The 19,839-nt window shown below is 36.9% G+C and overlaps 1 protein-coding gene across 1 annotated transcript in view; it reads left to right on the plus strand.

Annotated features, from left to right (window-relative positions):
* MTHFD1L (methylenetetrahydrofolate dehydrogenase (NADP+ dependent) 1 like) overlaps positions 1–19,839 on the plus strand; it is a 137,535-nt gene that overhangs the window by 28,103 nt on the left and 89,593 nt on the right. Inside the window, 7 exon segments of the mRNA XM_019612906.2 lie at positions 2,247–2,383; positions 4,205–4,251; positions 6,198–6,305; positions 7,128–7,202; positions 8,586–8,688; positions 10,476–10,552; positions 13,779–13,919. Of these exon segments, the coding sequence (XP_019468451.1) occupies positions 2,247–2,383; positions 4,205–4,251; positions 6,198–6,305; positions 7,128–7,202; positions 8,586–8,688; positions 10,476–10,552; positions 13,779–13,919 (688 nt within the window).

Raw genomic sequence — 19,839 nt, forward strand, 5'->3', positions numbered from 1 at the left:
TTTTTACTTGGTTGATTTAGTTTCACTTTTTTAAAAAAACTAATGGCTTTAAGTGTTGTTATCTTGTTAAGTCTTTGAATGAGTGCAGTAATCCCTCGAGGTTAGTTTTTTATTATCTAAATCCGGCTTTAATACACAGGAATAAGAGGATCAAGTGAAAGAGATTATGGCAATAGACAAAAGTGAATGAAGCAGTGGAACAAGGAGAAACTATACCAGTAATGACTTAAAGAGGTTTTGGACAACCAGTGTTAGAACAGTAGCCAGGGGAGTGAAACTGGTTGTGAAAGTGAGTTAATCTGTTTGTAATGCTCTAAAAGAAAGTGTCCCGGGAACAAAGCAACAATACCAGAAACAGTGGTAGGAAAAATGGAAGCAAGCAGCTTTTTCCCAGAGCAGTATAAAAGATCTTAACTAGGCTTGTCTCTTGTTGATCGAATTATTCCAGACATGTTTAACAAAGGCTTCATTGCTGCTGGTTTTTAAAAAATAACGGGATCCAATGATGTAAAAAATTCATTTGCAACAAGTTAATGTTTGTCATGTGTTAAAATTCTGTGGGACAAAGAAAGGCTTATGTCATCTGCATCTTACAGGCAAGGAGACAGATGTCTTCTTGCACTTAACAATTTTATTAGTGCTGTTATGCAATTTGAATTGTGATCTGAGGATAACAGCGCCTTGTGAAAATTGCTAGTTGGTAAAGAAAGTGTTTCTAATTAGCACTAGATGTGTTAGGTCAGGTTTTGAAGAGGTAATGTGATAAGGGTTTCTTTTTTACTAGAATATGTGTGCGTGCTTGTACGTCCTTGGGAATGAAGATTAATTCTTAATGACAGCTTCAGTAAGGTACTTGTCTGCCAGTACCTGCCAGCAAAGATAAGAATGATTGCACCTAGTCAGAAAGCAAAACTTCAAAATTTATATCAGAATGATGTGTCTGGGGTGGAATAGGGCTTTCTTCTTTTCCTGGTCAGAGAGAGAAATGCTTCAGATGAGTAGTTGGAATGTGTTTTTGAAACTGAGAGGTGCATTTGTACTTCAAGAAAAGAAAGAACCATCCCCCACATGACTTTTAGCATGGATCATGAACAAATATGGTGAAACCAGAGAGGACATAATTTAACCTGAGGTGTCTTTCATTCACAGAGTCTTTTGCATATGAATTCAACAGTGACTGTAGAGACCATTCCAGTGTTTAAAAAAAAAAAAAAATGTCATGTGCTGAAGCTGAGGAAGAGCACCCCCTGAGCTGCATCTCTCAGGAGTAATTAGAATGCATTCAAAGTTGCTCAGAAAACAGGGAGGTTTTTATTTGTTTGCTTATTTGTTTTCCATGGTCCAATATACATTATTCTTCTCCCAAGCCATAAATATGTTTACTCCTTCATTCGTTGCCTTAGACAGAGGTGGGAAAGTGACCATTGAAGCTTTCCACTTTGGAAAGCCAACCATAATTATCTCTTCATTAAAGAGACAAGCATAGAGTATACAAGTGGAGGTTAGTGTCCCTGCTTTGTTACTGGATGTCTTTCTGAAATACTGTCCTATTCCAGATGTGGCTTCTTCGTAGCATAAGGTTTTTGAGCTGTTGTATAGGAGATCAGACTGCGATTGCAATTGTCCTTCATCACCCTTAAATCTGCAAAAGTATTGAGAAACTTAAATGCAAAATAAATTATGTTCAGATAAATATACTGACTTTTCTGTCCTGTTTTATTTAAAGAACAGTTGATCTGTCATTGCTGAGTGTTATGACGATGTGTCAGTTAGAGACAGATAGCTAAGCTCTGCAAACAAAAGTGTTGGTTGTTTAATTTAAAATATGCCATTATTTCATTCATAGTTTCAGCAGTGGGAATAAAATATCTCCTGCATTGCAAAAGAGAAGCATTAATACTTGCCCAGAGTATCTTGATGGATAGTTTGTTAATGAAACTGTTGAGACTTTTGTGCTGTAGTGGAAATGTCTAAATTCAATAACTTCTTTTTAGAACTTTTGCCAAAGTAATCTTCTCTTTTTCTGCTATCATAGTAAATTGCTTAAATAGAAGACACATGTATATTGGCATTCCAGCTTGAGCTAGGGAATAACATTGTGGCAGTATTTTTGTGGGGATAAAGTAATCTTATTGAAATTTTATTGTACAAATATTCTTCACTGAAATCAAAAGCTGTAAGTTGTGATATTCTTAGCAAGGCTGACATCGGCAAAGAATTTGATTAATCTTTTTCTTTTTTGCTAGAATAACCCCTACACCCCTAGGAGAAGGGAAAAGCACAGTCACAATTGGACTTGTTCAGGCTCTTACTGCACATCTTAAGATTAATTCCTTTGCTTGTCTGAGACAACCTTCCCAAGGACCTACTTTTGGAGTTAAAGGTATATAATATTTGCAAACTGCATGATGTATTTCAGATTAAAAGGAAATACTGCATTTTTCTTAAATTTTTAGGTACTTCACTAATGCAATAGATTGCCTTAACTGTAGCATATTTTACGTAGGTCACTCTGAAAGTAATGCCTTCTTCCTATTTATCTCCATGGAAACTACAACAAATACAGAGTGCAATAACACTATCTGATAGGAAAAATTATTGGCTACAAAGGACTATTTTTCGATATAATCACTACCATTAGCTATGCCTTTTCACCAGTGATGTACAAGAGCCTCTATGTCATGCTCATAAATATCTGTGTGACTGGACATGATCCGTTGTTTCACAGCTGCTATGATGGTGTTGCTAGGAATATGTTGCCCACTCTGTCCAACTTTGACTATGCTGACATCCACTGTTTGGACTCCATGAACATTCATAAGCACAGATGAATGTCAATAGGTGCCCTTTCTTCCACGTGGAGGAATTCATTGATATGCATTTATTTCATACTTGCTTCCATGTCAGGTGCCTTTTTGTCAGGCTGCCCCTCTACTGGCATTTGTCACCTGGCAACATAATGTAATAGAACATTGGTGGGAAGGTTCAACATTTACTGCCATACCTCCAATATCTGCCTCTGACATCATGGGTCAACAGGATAAAACAGGAGGCGTTACTTTCAGAGTAAATCTCCTATTTTTTAAGTAACTTATAATTGAGGGTTTCTCTCACGCATCTTCTTGTACAAGGTTCATGCTTGTGTTCATGTATTTATATGTACTGATAATGCATATAAAGGCTAAACGTAATGAAATACATGGAGATGAATTAGCCAGAAGGTGGCTCTTGTGGGTACACTCCTTTCCAGCCACTCCTCTGCCTGGAAGCACTCTTAAAGACATTTCTAAATGTTACTGTTTAATTCTCTTTGAGGAGGAGTCCAAAGTCCACCTATATTGATTTGAAATATCCAAACCTATGAAGCTGACAGCGATATGTATAGCTCTGCTTGCCTGCATCATATTTTTGGCTAGGGCTGACCTTTATCTCCTAGAATTCCAAATTCTGGGCTACTGCATTTTTGTCTAGAAGGGCTTGAGGGCCAAGTAAGAGCTGGCTAGAGTTCAAGCTTCTCTTCAATGCTGATTGAAAGTAATACAATCTTTTGTTGTTGTTATTGTTGTTGTTGTTATTTGTTTTGTTTTGTTGTTGGTATTTCTCAGCTGAGATTTGTGCCTAACTGGGCTAACACTCCCCATCTGCTCTACTTTGCTTTGCTGAAGTTTAAGTTAACAAGTTTGATTTCAGCTGGAAGACTCCTGGTGCTTGGTGCTTCTCAGCCAAGACTGGTGCATGTGAGTGTATTAATCCCACCACTCAACTTCTGTGTAGGCGGCAACAAACACTTTTGCCTATACTGTGGAAGGCATTGGGGAAGGAATGCTCAGGGAAGGGTGTGAAAGTTTTGTTCAGAAGCAATGTTTGCTCGTGACTACTGTGTCTTTCTACTGAACTGCTGCATGTGCATGACCATGCCCTAACTCTGGACAGGAGGAGAGGATAATCCTTGTTTAATCAAATTCTGGGCCAGCTATTAGGTGAAAGCTTTCCTTTCAGTTCAACAATTCCTATTTTATTGCCTGATGAAAAATGCGGAAATTATGGAAATCCTGTTTATTTGGGAACATCATTTATTCCCTAATAGAAATCTGAAAACTGAGAAAGTGTGTCTTCAGAACTGTGTTTCAGTTTGTGTATTTGAGGTGTTGGGTTTTGTCCCCAAAACTGATGTGAGTATAAGACCACATGCTTTCTTGTGCAGGTGGAGCAGCTGGTGGTGGATATGCTCAAGTGATTCCCATGGAGGAGGTGAGACAACTGGAAACAGCAAACCCCTGCGGGGTGGGCAGAGCAAAGTGTTTGCAGCAATGTTTGGTCTTTGGTGACAGTCTTTCTGGAGAGCTGGCATGGTCTTTACCATCTTCATGTGACTGCTCCGAGATGTGTGGCCCAGGGTTGGAAAGCCACTGCACAATTCCTATATGTGTTTATAACATCCCAGCTGTTAATCACATGGCACTGAATGTGAAAGAATTGTTTTCTTACTCTGAATAAATCTGTAACTTTCCTCTGTCCCACAAGCAAGTGGCTTTCTGTTGAAAATGGTGTTACCACTACTCTTCAAAGACTTCTGAAAATCATATGGGCTCTTGAAAAATCTGGCTGGGTGGGTGCTTTCAAAATACTCCCGCTGTGAAAACCGTGATAATGTCAGTGAAGCCTTTATGTCCCTTAGCACAGCAGTCACCATGCTAAGGCTAAGGAATCTGCAGACTTATGAATGGGCTGAAACATAAACCATGTGTTGTATTCTTTGTTAAGCTGGTTGCCATATGTACTAGATGCCTTGCTCAAGCCTTTCCTTTGCCTGTAGTACACTTCACTGTGTGTTCAAGGACATGTGTGCACTGTAGTAGACAGTTGAGTTTTGTTTTCTGGAGGGTAAAATGCAAGCATGTTCCCTGAGTGACGAGGCAAATTAGAATGGTTTTGTTCATCTAATGTGTATGTTCACTATGCTTGTTTGGAAATGCATAATGATTTAATCCCACTTTGGCTCGTCAGTACAAGAGGAATGTGGACATAGTGATGAGAGTCTACTGAGGGGCCACAGGACTGACTAAGGGACTAGAAAACCTCTCCTTGGAGGAAATGCAGAGAGAGCTGGAACTGTTCAGTCTATAAAAGAGAAGGGGATGAATCTTATCAATGCATATAAATATTGAAAGGGAAGGTGCAGAGGAAGTGGAGCTGTCTTCAGTGGTGCCCACTGCCAGGACAAGAGGTAATGGGCATAAACTGGAATACAGGAGGTTCCCTCTGAGCATTAGGGAGCATTTCTGTACTGTGAGAATGGCAGAACACTAGCACAGGCTGCCTAGCAAGACTATGTAATCTCTTCCTTGATGATTGTTGGTCCTGGGCAAGCAGTTCTGCTTGAGCAGAGGGATTAGACAAATGACATACAGAGGTTCTTGCCAACCTGAAACAGACTGCAGTTCTGAGGAAAGAGAATTCCAAGCTGATGAAGTGCCATAGTGAAAATGCACAGCTGCTCCAGAGTACTCATGTAGCATTTGGAAACCTTTTGCACTTGAGTACAATCACAGTCAAGTGCTGGTGTCAGCTGTTGGTGGTGCCTCTTAGCTGTCAGTACTTCTACAGTGCAATTAAAACTGACTTTCCATGTCTTTGTGTCAGATACAGATATGAGAAATAAAATACCTATGTAAAGCAAATCTGATCTAATCTAAATGTCCTATTTCAGATTTTTCCCCACAACTTTATTGGGCAAACTTTATATCAGCAAATTTTGTGCCTAATCTGGTTCTTCCTGTTCTCCTGTGATTTGCAGAAAGCTGGCATGAAATCAGAAAGCCAGCAGGCATCGTGTTCTCCAGGGAATTTGGCAAAAATCTGCACATCTGATCCAGGTCAAATTCACGCTGTTGGTAGAAAACTGATTTAGTATCAGTGGAGTAGAACTCTAGTCCTGGGTTTTCATTCTTGGGTCGTTTAGGAAAGAATTAAGACATCTATGGCTTTGTTTGACTAAGCTGAGGATAGCTGACCAAGTACTTGGGTGAAAACAAGTCTTTCCTACAGCTTAGCCTGTGATATTTCATCTACATAGGTGACCAATTTCCGCTGCAACACAAGGATATGGTAGTATTTTTTCTTCAATAAATGTCTGAGATTAATAGATGGAGTTAAAAGCCTTTTATTAAAAGAAGTTTGTAATTTTCACTGTCTAGTTCAATCTTCATTTGACTGGAGATATTCATGCTATAACTGCTGCAAATAATTTGCTGGCTGCTGCTATTGATGCTAGGATCTTGCACGAAAGCACTCAATCCGATAAGGTGAGAATTGTTTTCTAATAACTATGTGATGTTTTTTTCTTTTCATTTTTTCATCAATTGCATTTCAAATTATGTAAGTTGGCTGTCTTTTTATATTTTCACTGTGTGAATGGAAACAATCGCTGAAGCCATACTGTATTCTGCTGGGAAATACTGCTTCTTATAGAATATATTTTTCTGGCAAATTTCTATCATAAGAAAGTCTGGAGATAAGAATCTTGTGTCCAGAAACTTGTCGGCTGTTTCAGACTGTGCTAAAGAGTCTAATGAAAGATATTTTCTCTCTCTACATATATTTTTAAATAGTTTGTACAGTCTTTTAAAGTTAAAAATTATCCTTCTGATACAAAGTTATTTGTGGTGTACTCAAAGAAGATGTGGTAAAAATAAACCAGATCCTCTTATCTCTAGTAAGTCTTTTTGTGGTGTTAAACCAAAAGCTAACTTGAGTATTTAAAGGGAGAAAATGAAGAAATTGCCTCTTCTTTTTTTTTCCAAACGAGCAAGATTGTTTAGGCTGATCTGCAAGTAACAGTTACAATTTGAGTAATTTGGCCCTTTGTTGGAATTTTAAATGATTCCCAGTTTCAAAAATAATGCATATTTTTTCTCTGAGACGTAGGAACACAGTAATTTTAATAATTGAATTTAGGTATTAGATCATAGACACTGTTTAAAAGCCTATTGCCTTCACAGAACTCTTTTAAATCAGAAGTCCACAGCTTGTGTCATTGAGAAATTCATACTGAAACTAATCTAAATAAAAGGAAAAGAAGAGCTTCTTATTTTAAAAACTTAAAATGTATTTGTATTTTTTTCTAGGCTTTATATAATAGGCTGGTTCCAGTAGTTAAAGGTGTGAGAGGATTTTCTTCTATTCAGCTTGCCCGTCTGAGAGTAAGTTGTTAATGTTGTCTCTCTTCAATTATGGTATGTCTTTATGAAGGATTCTGTTGTGCAATTTTTTGGAAATTATTTGACATGAGGGGCCAAGTTTGTATGAAACTCTCATGAGTTTATTAAGTCCAGGCTCTTTCTAAAAGCATTCCCTTTAAAGTAATAGGGTCTGGGTCTAATATTATTGTCATAACTAGCATTTTTTCTGTTTTCTCCTGAAATAAACCAATAATGTTTTTCAAGTGTAGTGTCTTTCCCTATGATATATTAGAGTTTTAAAATACTTTACCTATTATGGAGAAGTCACATTTGAAAGCTCAGATTCTCTGATATTGTGATATTTTCTGATTTTGAAAGTTTATTTTAGCATGTACTGATGGGATTTTATAGACGACTATTTGACAGTGTTCTTTCTGAGGGACAGAATTTGTGTGCATAGTGTTTCAGCATCCTGTTGTGCTTCCATAAGAATTTCATACGCAATTCATGTATGAATGCTATATCCAGTTTTCAAATTGTCATTCAGATAAATAAGTACCCAACAATACAATCACAACTAGTGTTAAGGAAAGAGAATGTGAACCCCTTAACACAAACCTCAAGAACAACTTCAGTCTTCTGTGTCCATTTCCATGATTGTTGTTGGCTTTTGAGTCCTGCTCACTATTGTTTCAGAGCCACTGGATGGCAATGGATAGCTGCCAAGTGCATGCAGAGCTGCACTTGGAATTAGGGGGGTGAAAAGGAGGATAAAGGTAATACCAGCTTCTGTTGTTTAAAAATACTTGTGTGCTGCCTGGTTAATTTGCTGAGGAATGCTTTCTACTGCCAGAGAAAATTTTTTGAAGACCGCAGTTCTTAAACAGAATTTTTCAATTCATGCATCTTTATGTAGATTCACCTAAAAAAACGTTTGGTGGGCATTGAAATCCTGAATCTATAACAGCCAATATATATTGGCTAATTCATTATACATCACATTTATGGGCTATCCAAGCAGAATTTTTTATTTCATTCAAAGATGATTCATGCAAAATATACATGGATGAGTCTGTCAAAGATTTTCACAACCTAGAGCAAGCAGTTAATCACCTTTTTATTAGTGACTGATATGGTTAAATTTTCTCTTTGGTTTATATTGAGAGTTTCTTCTGTATCAGAAAGAGATCTCTCATTTACTTGTCTATGGGTATTTCTGCTTTATAATTGCATTTCTTCATCACCTGTGTCCCTGTTTTACTTAGATGCCTTCTTATGTGCTTTTTTTTAAAAGGTGGGGTTGAGTCTGACTTGCTTCTTTCACAAGTGCATTGCAGTAAGCCAAAGCAGCTGTACCATTTGAAGCAAAACAGACATTTTATTGCTTTTCTTTAACTTCTGTAGAGACTGGGAATAAATAAGACTGATCCTGAGACTTTAACAGAAGAGGAGATCAGTAGATTTGTGCGCCTTGATATTGACCCTTCTACCATAACATGGCAACGAGGTATGTAATCAGGAAGCTGCATTTCAGCTTGGCTATTGTACCATTTGCTTCATTCTACCTGAATCAGAGCTATCTGCTCTGTGAATCTAAGAACAACTCATTTGCAAGAGAGAAATTGAGGTACATAACACATCTGGAAGCAGTATATTGCTCTTTAACTTGGTTAAATATCTCTTCTAAAGAAACTTCACTAATATTCTGCAGAATAGATTGTGACCGTTTAAATATGTCCCTTGTCTCCCTCATATCCTAAAACATGTTAAAACTGTATTTTCTGTGCATTTCATAAATCTTATCTTTCTTTTATTAACTGTGTCTGTAATGGTTTTGGACTGGTTTGTTTATATGTTTTTTATATGTTCTATTCTGCCATTTCTATTTCTATTGGTACTATAGTATTTTAGAACATATATAAATAGAAACAAAAAGGAATTAACCAAATCCGTGTTGTATCACCCCTTGAATGGAATTCCTGAGGAAATTAGGGACCTAAGTACCTCCCATATAGTGGGAGGAAAATACATATGGTGATTACAAAAGCTCCATGAGAAATGCCTAATTAGAGGAACTGGCTGAAATCTTGCTTTTCTCCCAGCCCACTCACAACACTGAACTGGGACTTGTGTAGGAATGGGAGTTGAAGTCCCTCTTCAGTAATTACGTTGTCCTTTACTGGACAAACAGATTTGTTACTCTCCAAAAACAGCAGGAAAAGAGGGAGGAGACAATGTCTCTGATCTTCTATACAGACAGCCTCTCTGGATACCCTTGATTCTCAGCCTTGAAATGAACACGGTTTTGATCTACGTCTATCAGCAAAATGACTTCATGCAAGCTACAGATTGAGCTGCTCGAGAGTAGCTTCCACTCTTTATTTTAGGGCTGTTGCAGACCGAAACATTAGTAGAGCTAAAGAACCTATAAGTAAGAGGGCATTTGTTTTTATATTCTTCGGGAATTTTGTATTCTGTAAGGATTGCCCCTTTTGGGAATGACGGATCTTGGAGTTCAGTCTCTTTTTCTAGCAGAAACATTCTCCTGGTGTTTCTTCCTAAGAAACATCCTGATAAATTCTCGGCAGATAAGTGCTTTTTTATGATTCCCATTCCTTTTTGGTTCAGCGCATCTGAAGTTTCGTGTTGTCAGTACAGAACGTGGATTGCTGCGATTGTTGGTGAAGTTAGCAGTTCCACAAGACAATTTGGACATGCCCTTGCAATACAAAGTGTTTCCAGTTTAGAAAGACAGTTGTCTAAAATTGAAGTTGTGCTCAACAGCAGATGGTTGGTCCTAGCAATTGAAAAAAACCTTCCTTTTGAAAACTGTGCAGCTGAATGTGAAGTTATTGTGATGTGCAAGAAAGTAACTTGTGTGGAGGAATCAATGTGACAACACAATCATCCTTTAAAAGAGAAACAGAACAGTGTTAAGTGGTCTTAAAAATCAATTCGTTACTAGTCAACAAAGAAGCAAATGATTTGAGGTAGGTCTGAGGTGCATTGTAGCTACAAAGGGTGATTTTTCCTACATAAGTAAAGCATTAAGTGCAGTAGAATGTTGAGTATCTGTTAGCTGAAAATCTTGTTCAGAGAAATTGTATTTTAGTTATTTCAACCTGTTATCTAACGGTATCAAGTAGAAGCCAAGAAACCAATGCTGACATGCGGGAGCATGTTAAGCAGTGCTTTTCAAGCAGCTAAATCTCACATGCATAATAACAGGTATGCCTGGAAATAATGCAGATCCCCAAGTCCTTGTTAATATGTTTTGCTATTCCCTTATTTCAGTTGTGGATACAAATGACAGATTCTTACGCAAGATAACAATTGGCCAGGCAAATACAGAAAAAGGATTTGTCCGTCAGGTATGTAAAAATAGTTAATATATCACATTCTGGACAGGCTTTGCTTCAGAGGCTGAAATGTTTGTTATCCTGGAATTATTTCAACGTGTTTCTTTGAATTGCAGTGCTAACATCTATCAAGTTGATACTGTATAGCATTCTTGCAGTGCATCTGATTGTGTTAATGAGTAACTGAAGTTTCAGGAACACGAATCGGTGTGTGTTGTACAAAGTGTTGAAAGAACTTGAAAAAAATTTCATAGCAGATCAACCTTGTCTTCTTATGAATATAGAAGGTACATTTACCTTTGCCTTTATAAGGTTAATCTGTACCATTCTTCTCTTTTATTTTATTTTTATTTTTAAATCCCTCAAAGCATGTATGTAATTTAAATTACATTTCAATTTGCTGTTTAAGAAAACCTTGGAGAAGAGGGGGCTATTGGTCATGTGTTATTGGTCCAAATCGTGAGGTCTGAAAATGACCATTAACTTTTTATTGAAGTTTTCATTTTCCTGTCGTGCATCTCAGCTTTGGAATGTAAAAATGTAAGAACTTCGAGCATGTGCTTAATTTTAATATGTTGTCTTGAAGGTGTCATTCTGAAAATGGTAATGGGTGTACTTTTCAGTAGTGTAAAAAGCCAACCTGTGTTACCATATGAGAGCTTCTGGAAGGTTTTTGAAGTCTTAGTGATAACTTGAAAGCTAGATTTTACTGACACTATCTGAACTAGTATTCATGGTGTGGTTTGGGCAAATCCAGCTGTGAAGCAATGCAATGTGGAATAGCTCTGCCAGGTGGAACAGTCATTGCAGTGATGTGAAGCTGCTGCGAAATTGATGATGATTGTTGTAATCTAACAGTCTGGATAATGAAATTCATGAAGCTCTGTCTGCTGTAAAATGAAGTAAGTAGTTATTGTGGCGTGGATGAAGTTTTTCTTTTCTTTGGAAATCTCACCTTCTTCTTTGTAATTTCAGACCTTCACTGAGCTTTGTACCTAAATAAAGAGAACAAAAAATAGTGCTAATGTTTTTGTTCAGTTCAGCCTTTAAGATAGTCAGCCCAGAGAGAGAAATTGAAGGGAAATGCTTTTTTTTTTTTGGTTTTGAGCACATAGGGTAGAAACTTTTCTGTCTATCACTTACAGAAAACTCAATATTAGCTGAGACTTGTCTCTGCTAATGGGCTGGGGCAATACTTTGGTACATGTTTCTTCAACACTTGAGATGGTTTCACGTGTTTAGATTTCTTTCAGTCTGCCATCCTTAGCGTGCAGCATTTTACTTCCACAATTATGTTGCTCAATTAAATGTGAATTGTTTTACAGTAGAGTACAGACAGACATAGTCTGTCAAATGTTGCTTCTGTACTGTTTTGGCTAAAATGACTTTGATGCATTCAATTTTGATGCTTTGGATTGATGCATATCCATTTATATTTTAACATGGTGTTACTGACTTGAGAAATAGAGAACAGTTATGAAAATTCATTTCAGGGAGTAACCAGAGATCCAGATAAAACAGGACTTCATAGTTAACAGATGCATTTTATAAACATTCGGAGTGATGTTCTAGCACTCTTAAAATCAATGACACCTGTGTAAGATGGCAGAGCACAGCGGGCACAAAAGTATGCATTTTAATGAAGAGGGGTGCTGTGATTTCTAAGGAGTATTACATGACTGATGGCCTTGATCCTGCAATTGAATCCATGTGGGTGGATCCTTTCATCAATAGAAAACTGGCTTTACAGCGAAGGCTTCTGTCAGCACTTCGTAGGTGTGTAGAGGTTATTAAGAGTTAAAATAGCATCTGATAGTAAAATCTTTTGTGCTTGTTTTTTCAATTAAATATTGTCACTCTTTGAGCATCTACCTGGGACTCTTTTTCTGGCCTTACAGGTTTATAAAGCAACATCATTGATTAAAATTTAATTTTTGCCTCCTGATATGCATCCTGACAAAGTTAGATTATATTCTACTGTATGGATTAAGCATAGATTTCTGAGGTGTATTTCCTGTCTTACATTTGTGCAATAGCTTACAGGGGTTCTCTTTTTAACTTCAGAAAAGATAGTAACTTCCAGGCCATCTCAACGCTGTTAATTGTGCATGCAGTTGTTTTTTTTTCCATATAGAACTGTTACTAAGGGATACAGAACATTGATATTGCAACTTTAGTATTTCATTGGAATTGCTGTGCTGAAAATCCCACGTACAGCATGAATTCTTATTTTCCATATTGCGTGCATCTCCCTGGTTTTGCCAAGTCCAGGAAATAGTCCTCTGTCCTCACAAGTTTTGACTAAGCATGCAAGTACATATAGATCAGCTTCAATAAGATTGCTCTGGGCTGTAATCATCATGACAGAAACTAAAGACAGGCAAATATGGAGAAGTTGTTCTCATTTTTACCCCCATTTCATTAATGTATTGTGCTGTAAGAATATGCTTTTCTTTTTTGTTTACATTCTGGCAGCATTTGGCCTTGGCTTTACTAGTAGTAAACCGTTACAAATACTGCTAATGTGTTCTACAAGTTCTAAAATAAAAGTACTGATGAGGTACTGCACTACTTGTTGTATTTTTAGAGGAGTAGTAGGATTGTTGCAGTATATAGCCCTTATTTTGTTTCATTTTGTTGTTGTTCTTCTACTTCCCTAATATATATTTATTCATTTTTTAAAGAACCGAGGGATATGTTTTATATCATCATGGATCGAGCACAAGACTTGGCAGTCTTGTAAATTTTGAATTTATGTAGAAAAAGAGTGATCAGATGTAACAAAAATGTTTTTGAAACCAGAATTAAAGAAAAAAATATGGAGAGCATTATGGGATAGGGAAAAAAAAATACCCTAAAAAACAAATGTTGTGCTCATACTAGTAAAGCTAAAAACACATCTGGTGATTTTTATTATTTATTTGTTTGTTTTGCAGAAGAAATTTTTGGTCCTTCAGGGAGTTTCTGCTAGGGACAGTGTGAGCCAATGGGCTAAGCACTCAATGGTACTGGTCCCCAACTAAATGAAGTGTAACAGAGAGCATTAATGAAGTAATATAAGCAATAAGTTGTTTTGCAATTACTCTAGCTTGAGTAATCTCAAAACCTGTGGGTTACAATTTAGAACTTGTTTGAATTCCAAACTTAACTCTGTTTTTCCTAAGTCTTTTCCTGTATATGATTTCCTGTATTTGACCTGGCTTTGATTTGAGTCGTGATTCTTATTTCTGTTTTACAGGCTCAGTTTGATATTGCTGTTGCAAGTGAAATTATGGCCATCCTTGCACTTACCACCAGTCTGGAAGATATGAAGGAGAGACTGGGGAAAATCGTGGTGGCTAATGACAAGAAGGGAGAACCAGTAACAGCAGAGGATTTGGTATGTTCAGTGCTGTGTACCTGTGAATAAACTGTGATTTGTTTGTTTTGCTTCTTGAAACATTAGAAAGGCAGTTGCATGCCAAGCTTTATGCTTTGAACAGCGCATTCAGAAACTGAAGAAAGATCATCTGGGCCAAAACTTGCTTGCAATGAGAACAAGATGTAGAACTTATTCCTCCAAGTTTTCAGGTAACATCTGGTTCATAAGTGTCTGTTCTCCACAACCTACTTGGATAGGCTTCTGCAGTTTTTTAAGGCAAGCAGTTTTGGTGTACTGAGTGAGTCAGAGAGAGAGCTGGTAATCTTTGCTACTGTGTTTGCAAAGAGTGCACGGGTGTTACAGTGATAGTTAACATATGAAAGTTTATGACACTAGATCAGAATGAAAACAGACTATTCTTAATTATTAATAATGCTTACGACAGTGTTATCTCTTCATATCATTAAGTCATCACTAATTTTCTACTCGCACTTATGAAAAAGTTTAATATGTTCTTCCTTTATGTCAAATCCCAGCCCTTATAGCCAGACTGTAAGTCAGTAGACAGTGGTTGCAAGCGCGCACCTTGGTTCTTTATGACTGGTTCTTGTGAAGTCTAAAGTTACACCTTGCAATCCAAATTTATGCAAGGATTAAGTTCACTGTAATGGTCTACTGCACAAACTTACTGCATTTTAGAATCATAGAATGGTTTGGGTTGGAAGGGGACCTTTAAGAACATCTAGTTCCAACCCCCTGCTATAGCAGGGACACCTCCCTCTAAAACAGGTTATTGCTCAAAGCCGCATCCAGCCAGGCCTTGAATGCTTCCAGGGAGGGGGTATCCACAGCCTCTTTGGGCAACTTGTTCCAGTGTCTCACCACTTCCTAATATCTTGTCTGAATAATTCAGAAACCTCCTAGTTTGAAGCCTGTTCCCCTTGTCCTGTAGCTACATGTCTTTATAAAAAGTCCTTCCCTGTACTTTCCTGTAGGCCCCCTTCAGGAGAATGAGCAAAAGGCACCTTGTCAACAAAGACAGAAAATCCACAAGCCAGGAATATCTTCACAACCACAATAGTTTCAATTTTAATAAATAAATGAAATCATACTATCTAGCTTTCATAGGCTTGAGATTGAAACTACGATAGGAGTATGGAAATTTTTAAGTATGGTCATCCTTAAAATCAAAGGCAAAAACTATTCCCACTTATGCAGCAAACTTCCATTTTAAGGCATCTTTTCCTCTGTCATAAATTTTTGGAATATCTTTTATGAAGAACTATATTTAATGTTCTTGATGGCAGTTTTTTTCTTTGTTTTTCCTTTACAATTGCATAACTTGGACTCAACTGGCAGAGGGTGAGGAAACAAGTTACCTTATAATGGATATGCAAAGTCTTTAATGAATTATTGATGCTAGTGTTCTGTGAAGGTACTTTAATGAATTAATAGTGCAAAATATTTAACCTATTTTAATTCGCTTAACGCTAGTCAGCTTAATGTAAGAGAACAGTTGCTCTTGTGTAGTTTTTTTTCATCTATAATTCAGTGAAAGTATGTTAGGTCTGAGATTATGAACAATGCAGAAATAACTTGAAAATATTTCCATTAGGTCCATAAAATGAAATTTATGCTCAATAAAGTGTCTTACTAATTTGGTTTTCTCTGGCGTTTTCTAAACAAACTTACTATGCTTAGTGCTTCAGTTGTTTGATAGTGTTACTTGTGCTGAAAATGTGTTTCCAGTACCTCTTTAAAGCACTGTTCTATATTGTTCTATGTTATACTAAGGAAGAACTACACACACATACACACACACACACACACACACACACACACACACACACACACAAAGAAAACAAAAACAAACAAAAAAAAAAGCACCACAGTGTCAAGAATATGTATTAGTACCATCTGCAGCTATGTTGATGCATTCTTCAAGTTCTCTTCGTATTACGTACAGGGATGATTTGAGTGCAGATTGTAATTGTGGAGAAACTCCTACATCCTTGCAGAATGTGGTAGAGGTGAGGATAAAAACTATAGGAAGAGTAGGAGTGTGGTTTCATGGTTAAGGCAGAAAAGTGCCTTTTCAGAGAATTGAATTTTATTATTTTGTTTTTCACAGTTTGTGTATGATGCTGTCTCTCTGAATCTTGTGGTACAGGAGGAGTTCTGTGTTCCTCTACATGGTGCAATACCTGGGATCTAAACAATTCAAATTTATGGGAAGGGTGAAAAACTGACTTTGAACAGGATCAGAAGAAATTATTTTTATGTTGTCATAGAGTGGGCACCCCAAGTTAGTGAATACTTTTGAGTTTAATCTTTGCATGTTCACTTCTTTACAGTTATTAATGTTGGTGAAGAAGTAAGATGTCATGATACTAGGTTTTAAGAAATGTCCTAAAAGGACAAATTATCAAATTCAATACTAGTTACTTTGTGTAAGGGGGAGCATGCTTATGAATAACTGTGAAAATGTACTGCAGAAAGTTGAATCCTCTGGAAACAATAGCAGGAGACGTATGATCGAAGACCATACGATGCCATAAGTCATACACATGCAGAAAGATAAGTTTTAGTTCTGTAGAGTGGTGCTTCAACTATTTTTCAGCTTTATTCCTAGTGCTGATCAGTCTGTTTGAGTAGCTTGCAACTAAGCATTCTATTTCTAGACTTTAATCTCAATGCTCACGCTACTTCTGCTGCTTTTGCTGCCTTATGTAACTGTACTTCTGCAAGCTCAGTTTTTGACTCCTGTTGCTTTGGACTGCTTAGGTTCTGTCTCCTCATTCTTTTAGGATCAAGGGGAAGACATCTTTGCTTGTGATATGGATGTCCAGACTGAAAGCCTGATGCAAAGCGTAGATATTGGTGCTACATTCTAGGCTGTAAGCACACTGTGTATTGCAGCCAAAGCTTTATCAACAGGATGAGGCAGAACTGAGCATTCACAAATGAATATCTGTGAACTGTAGCTTTGGTTTTTTGAAGTTTAATATCTTTAGTAAATTTTAGGATGTGATAAGAGGTTCGAAGTGAATTCTCTTCCTGAATTTTCATTCTTCTTCTGAATCAGAGGCAGAGAAGAGGCCAAACAAAAAACAAAGAAACAAAAAAAACAAACAACCCAAACCTTTACAAGTCATAAAGGGAAGAACTCAAGACAGCTGAATGATAACTTGCTTTTCCAGTACTCTCATTCCAAGATAAGTTCAATCATTTTGGCTTATGTTTTCGTAAGACAAGATCAAGATTAAAAGCTTGAATCTACTATAGCTGGTTTGGTATGGAGCCCAAAGAACGGTGGTTGCTTATAACAAATTTTAGCAACAGCTTTATCATGAGAAGTACTCACACAACATGACTACTGGGTGCTGGTCAATCCTACCTACAACTAAAAAAATAAATAAATTCTGGAGTTTGTCTTTTTATATATGTGACAAGGTTGAATTTATTTAAGTTTAAATGCTTGACAGTAGTCCTTAGTTCACTGAAATCTATTTGAACCGAAACCACTAAACCGTTCTCTGTGATTTGTTTCCAGAAGTACATGCAGTATACTTCACAAAAACACAATTGCTCTTAATTTTGACGTTATATTCAATATATTTATAATAATACAATGGTAAAACCTAAAATACACATTGGTAGATATAAAACAGATGCAGCGGCCGGCTAGGGATAATAGAAAAAAAAGATAAATTGAATATTTCATGAGTTGAGAAGACTTCTTCCACAAGAGTAATGGATTAAATATCTGGCCTCTGTAATGAAACGTATAGAAGTCTTTGCCAAAATGTGGTGTTCATTGTACAGTATTTTGAAGGCTGAATTGGTTTTTTGGCTCTTACAGTATAGAAGACTTTTGATGGACACATGCCATATCTTTATGTGAAATTAAATGGGTATGTATGCCCTAGATTAGTATTTCAGCAGCTATGAAAAATATTAAATAAATGTCACTATTTTTTTTTTTAATAAGACTTCTCAGTTTGCTTTCTGTACCATACTGTTAGATTTCAATAATTCCAAGACAGAAAAAAAAGCTTCATATTTATTTTTATAAATGATCTGTCAGCTGAATATGTTTCGTTCACTGGTTCAACAGAAACAGTGTGTACATACTTTACTTTAGACACAAGTAGTTGCAGCCCTTCTTGGTTTACAGTTTAAGGTTCAGTTTTTTACAGAACTGATACTGCAGAAAAATATTATCATTTTGTTAGAGACTATAGTTTCAAACAAAAGGAAGTTATATATATACTTAGTTATTTTTCTTACAAAGAAATGCAGTGTTTCTTTGCCCTTCAGTCTGTGTAACCCTTATTCGTTTCTCAGTAGTTACTTTCAGTGGCCTTCCTTATCATCTGTTGCTGGCTTTCATTTCCACTCTTGATAAACTTCAGAGACTGTTCCTGTGGAAGTGATTTTGAAAGAGTGGATTTTCCTTTAAGTTTGCCTTTTCTGTGTCATGTAATTTTAATTTACTTTTTGCTCTGTGATCTTTGTGTTGTCCTGGAGAGCATATCTGCACCATTGAAAGGGTATTATTTTCACAAATCCCTTATAACGGTTCCAGTAGGGAACCCGCTAGAGGTGGGTGTCTATATTACATTCAGTAATGAGTCCAACTTCTTTCTCTTAACAGTGAGTTAGTAGGAAGATAATGATCCTTAGGCTCCTTACACACTTAATTGGTGTGTAAGTGTCTGAAGTGTCTAATTCCTTTATGGAAGCGTTTACCTACCTCCTCTGAATTAGAAAAGAGAACCTGATTCCTCAAATATTTTTGCAAATCAGATCTAGTGAGCTGTGGCAATTGTTTGCTAGCTGCTTGGAGGACTGAGGATAGGAGGGAATGAAAAATTATTTTGACAGTTATGGCAGACGGATTTGAAAATGTGGGGTAATTTTTTTGTTTACACAAAATGTATTTAAAACTACAAAGGCAGATAGATATGATGTCCACTAACTCCAGTCTTTTCATCTCCTTTTCTTTGTTTTCAGCAAGGAATACATTGATACAATGAGCTGTGTCCAAATGCACGTCTAGTATGAATGAAGTTTTTGATAGAGTGGAAATGCATAGAAAGTATTTGGTTCGTTTTTTTTTTTGCCTCCCTGTTTGTTTGTTTGTTTTTTTTGCCTCCTTTCTGATCAGAAATCAGAGAGAAGATGTGCATCATTACTGACTTGAAGAGGAAGGAGGGGAAAAGCATTCCTTTTATTTTTTTCTTTATCTTTATTGTCATCATCACCTCCTCCCCCAAAGTCTTCTTTCCAGTCAGAGTAGTTTGCATTCTTGTCCTGAATAATGAGCTTGGTGGTCTTGACAAGCATGAAGCAGATGACAGAAACTTATAGTCAGGTGTTACAGATGGCATGAGTTAACACTTGTCATGCCACCAGCAGGTTTCTTAAGACAAGCATTAGGGTTGATCGCTAGCTACTCAGGTAGTTAACCTTGTCATTGACCAGTTGGTAGACCTGATGTAAAGTTTTCTGTTGACATTTTCTCCTCTGAAATTTGATTCACTTTTACAATTACAATTGCCTTTTACATGTTAAGATGTAAACTACTTCAGTGTCCACGCACTGAAAGTATCAGCAGCTGTTTCTCTTTTAGCATACAGGCGGATGGCAAATGAATAATTTATGCTATATGACATTGGAAAAACTGAGATAGAGGAGGAAACTGAATAAAATCAAACAACTTTTTCTTTAGATATTTCTATTGCCGGTAACTTCCTGACAAGTGCATGTATGTGCTCCTCCTTCCTGTGAGACAGAACATGAAGAACTCACCTAGATGTTACAGGGCTATGTTGCTAGCAACTCGGCATTAGCATTGTTTCATTTTGTAGTGGTGGAATAGAAGTGTGCCACTGATCTCAGCAAAGCTATATCAGTGGGCTTGGAAATGATTAAA

This window comes from Meleagris gallopavo, chromosome 2 (genome assembly GCF_000146605.3).
Source record: "Meleagris gallopavo isolate NT-WF06-2002-E0010 breed Aviagen turkey brand Nicholas breeding stock chromosome 2, Turkey_5.1, whole genome shotgun sequence".
NCBI lineage: Eukaryota > Metazoa > Chordata > Aves > Galliformes > Phasianidae > Meleagris > Meleagris gallopavo.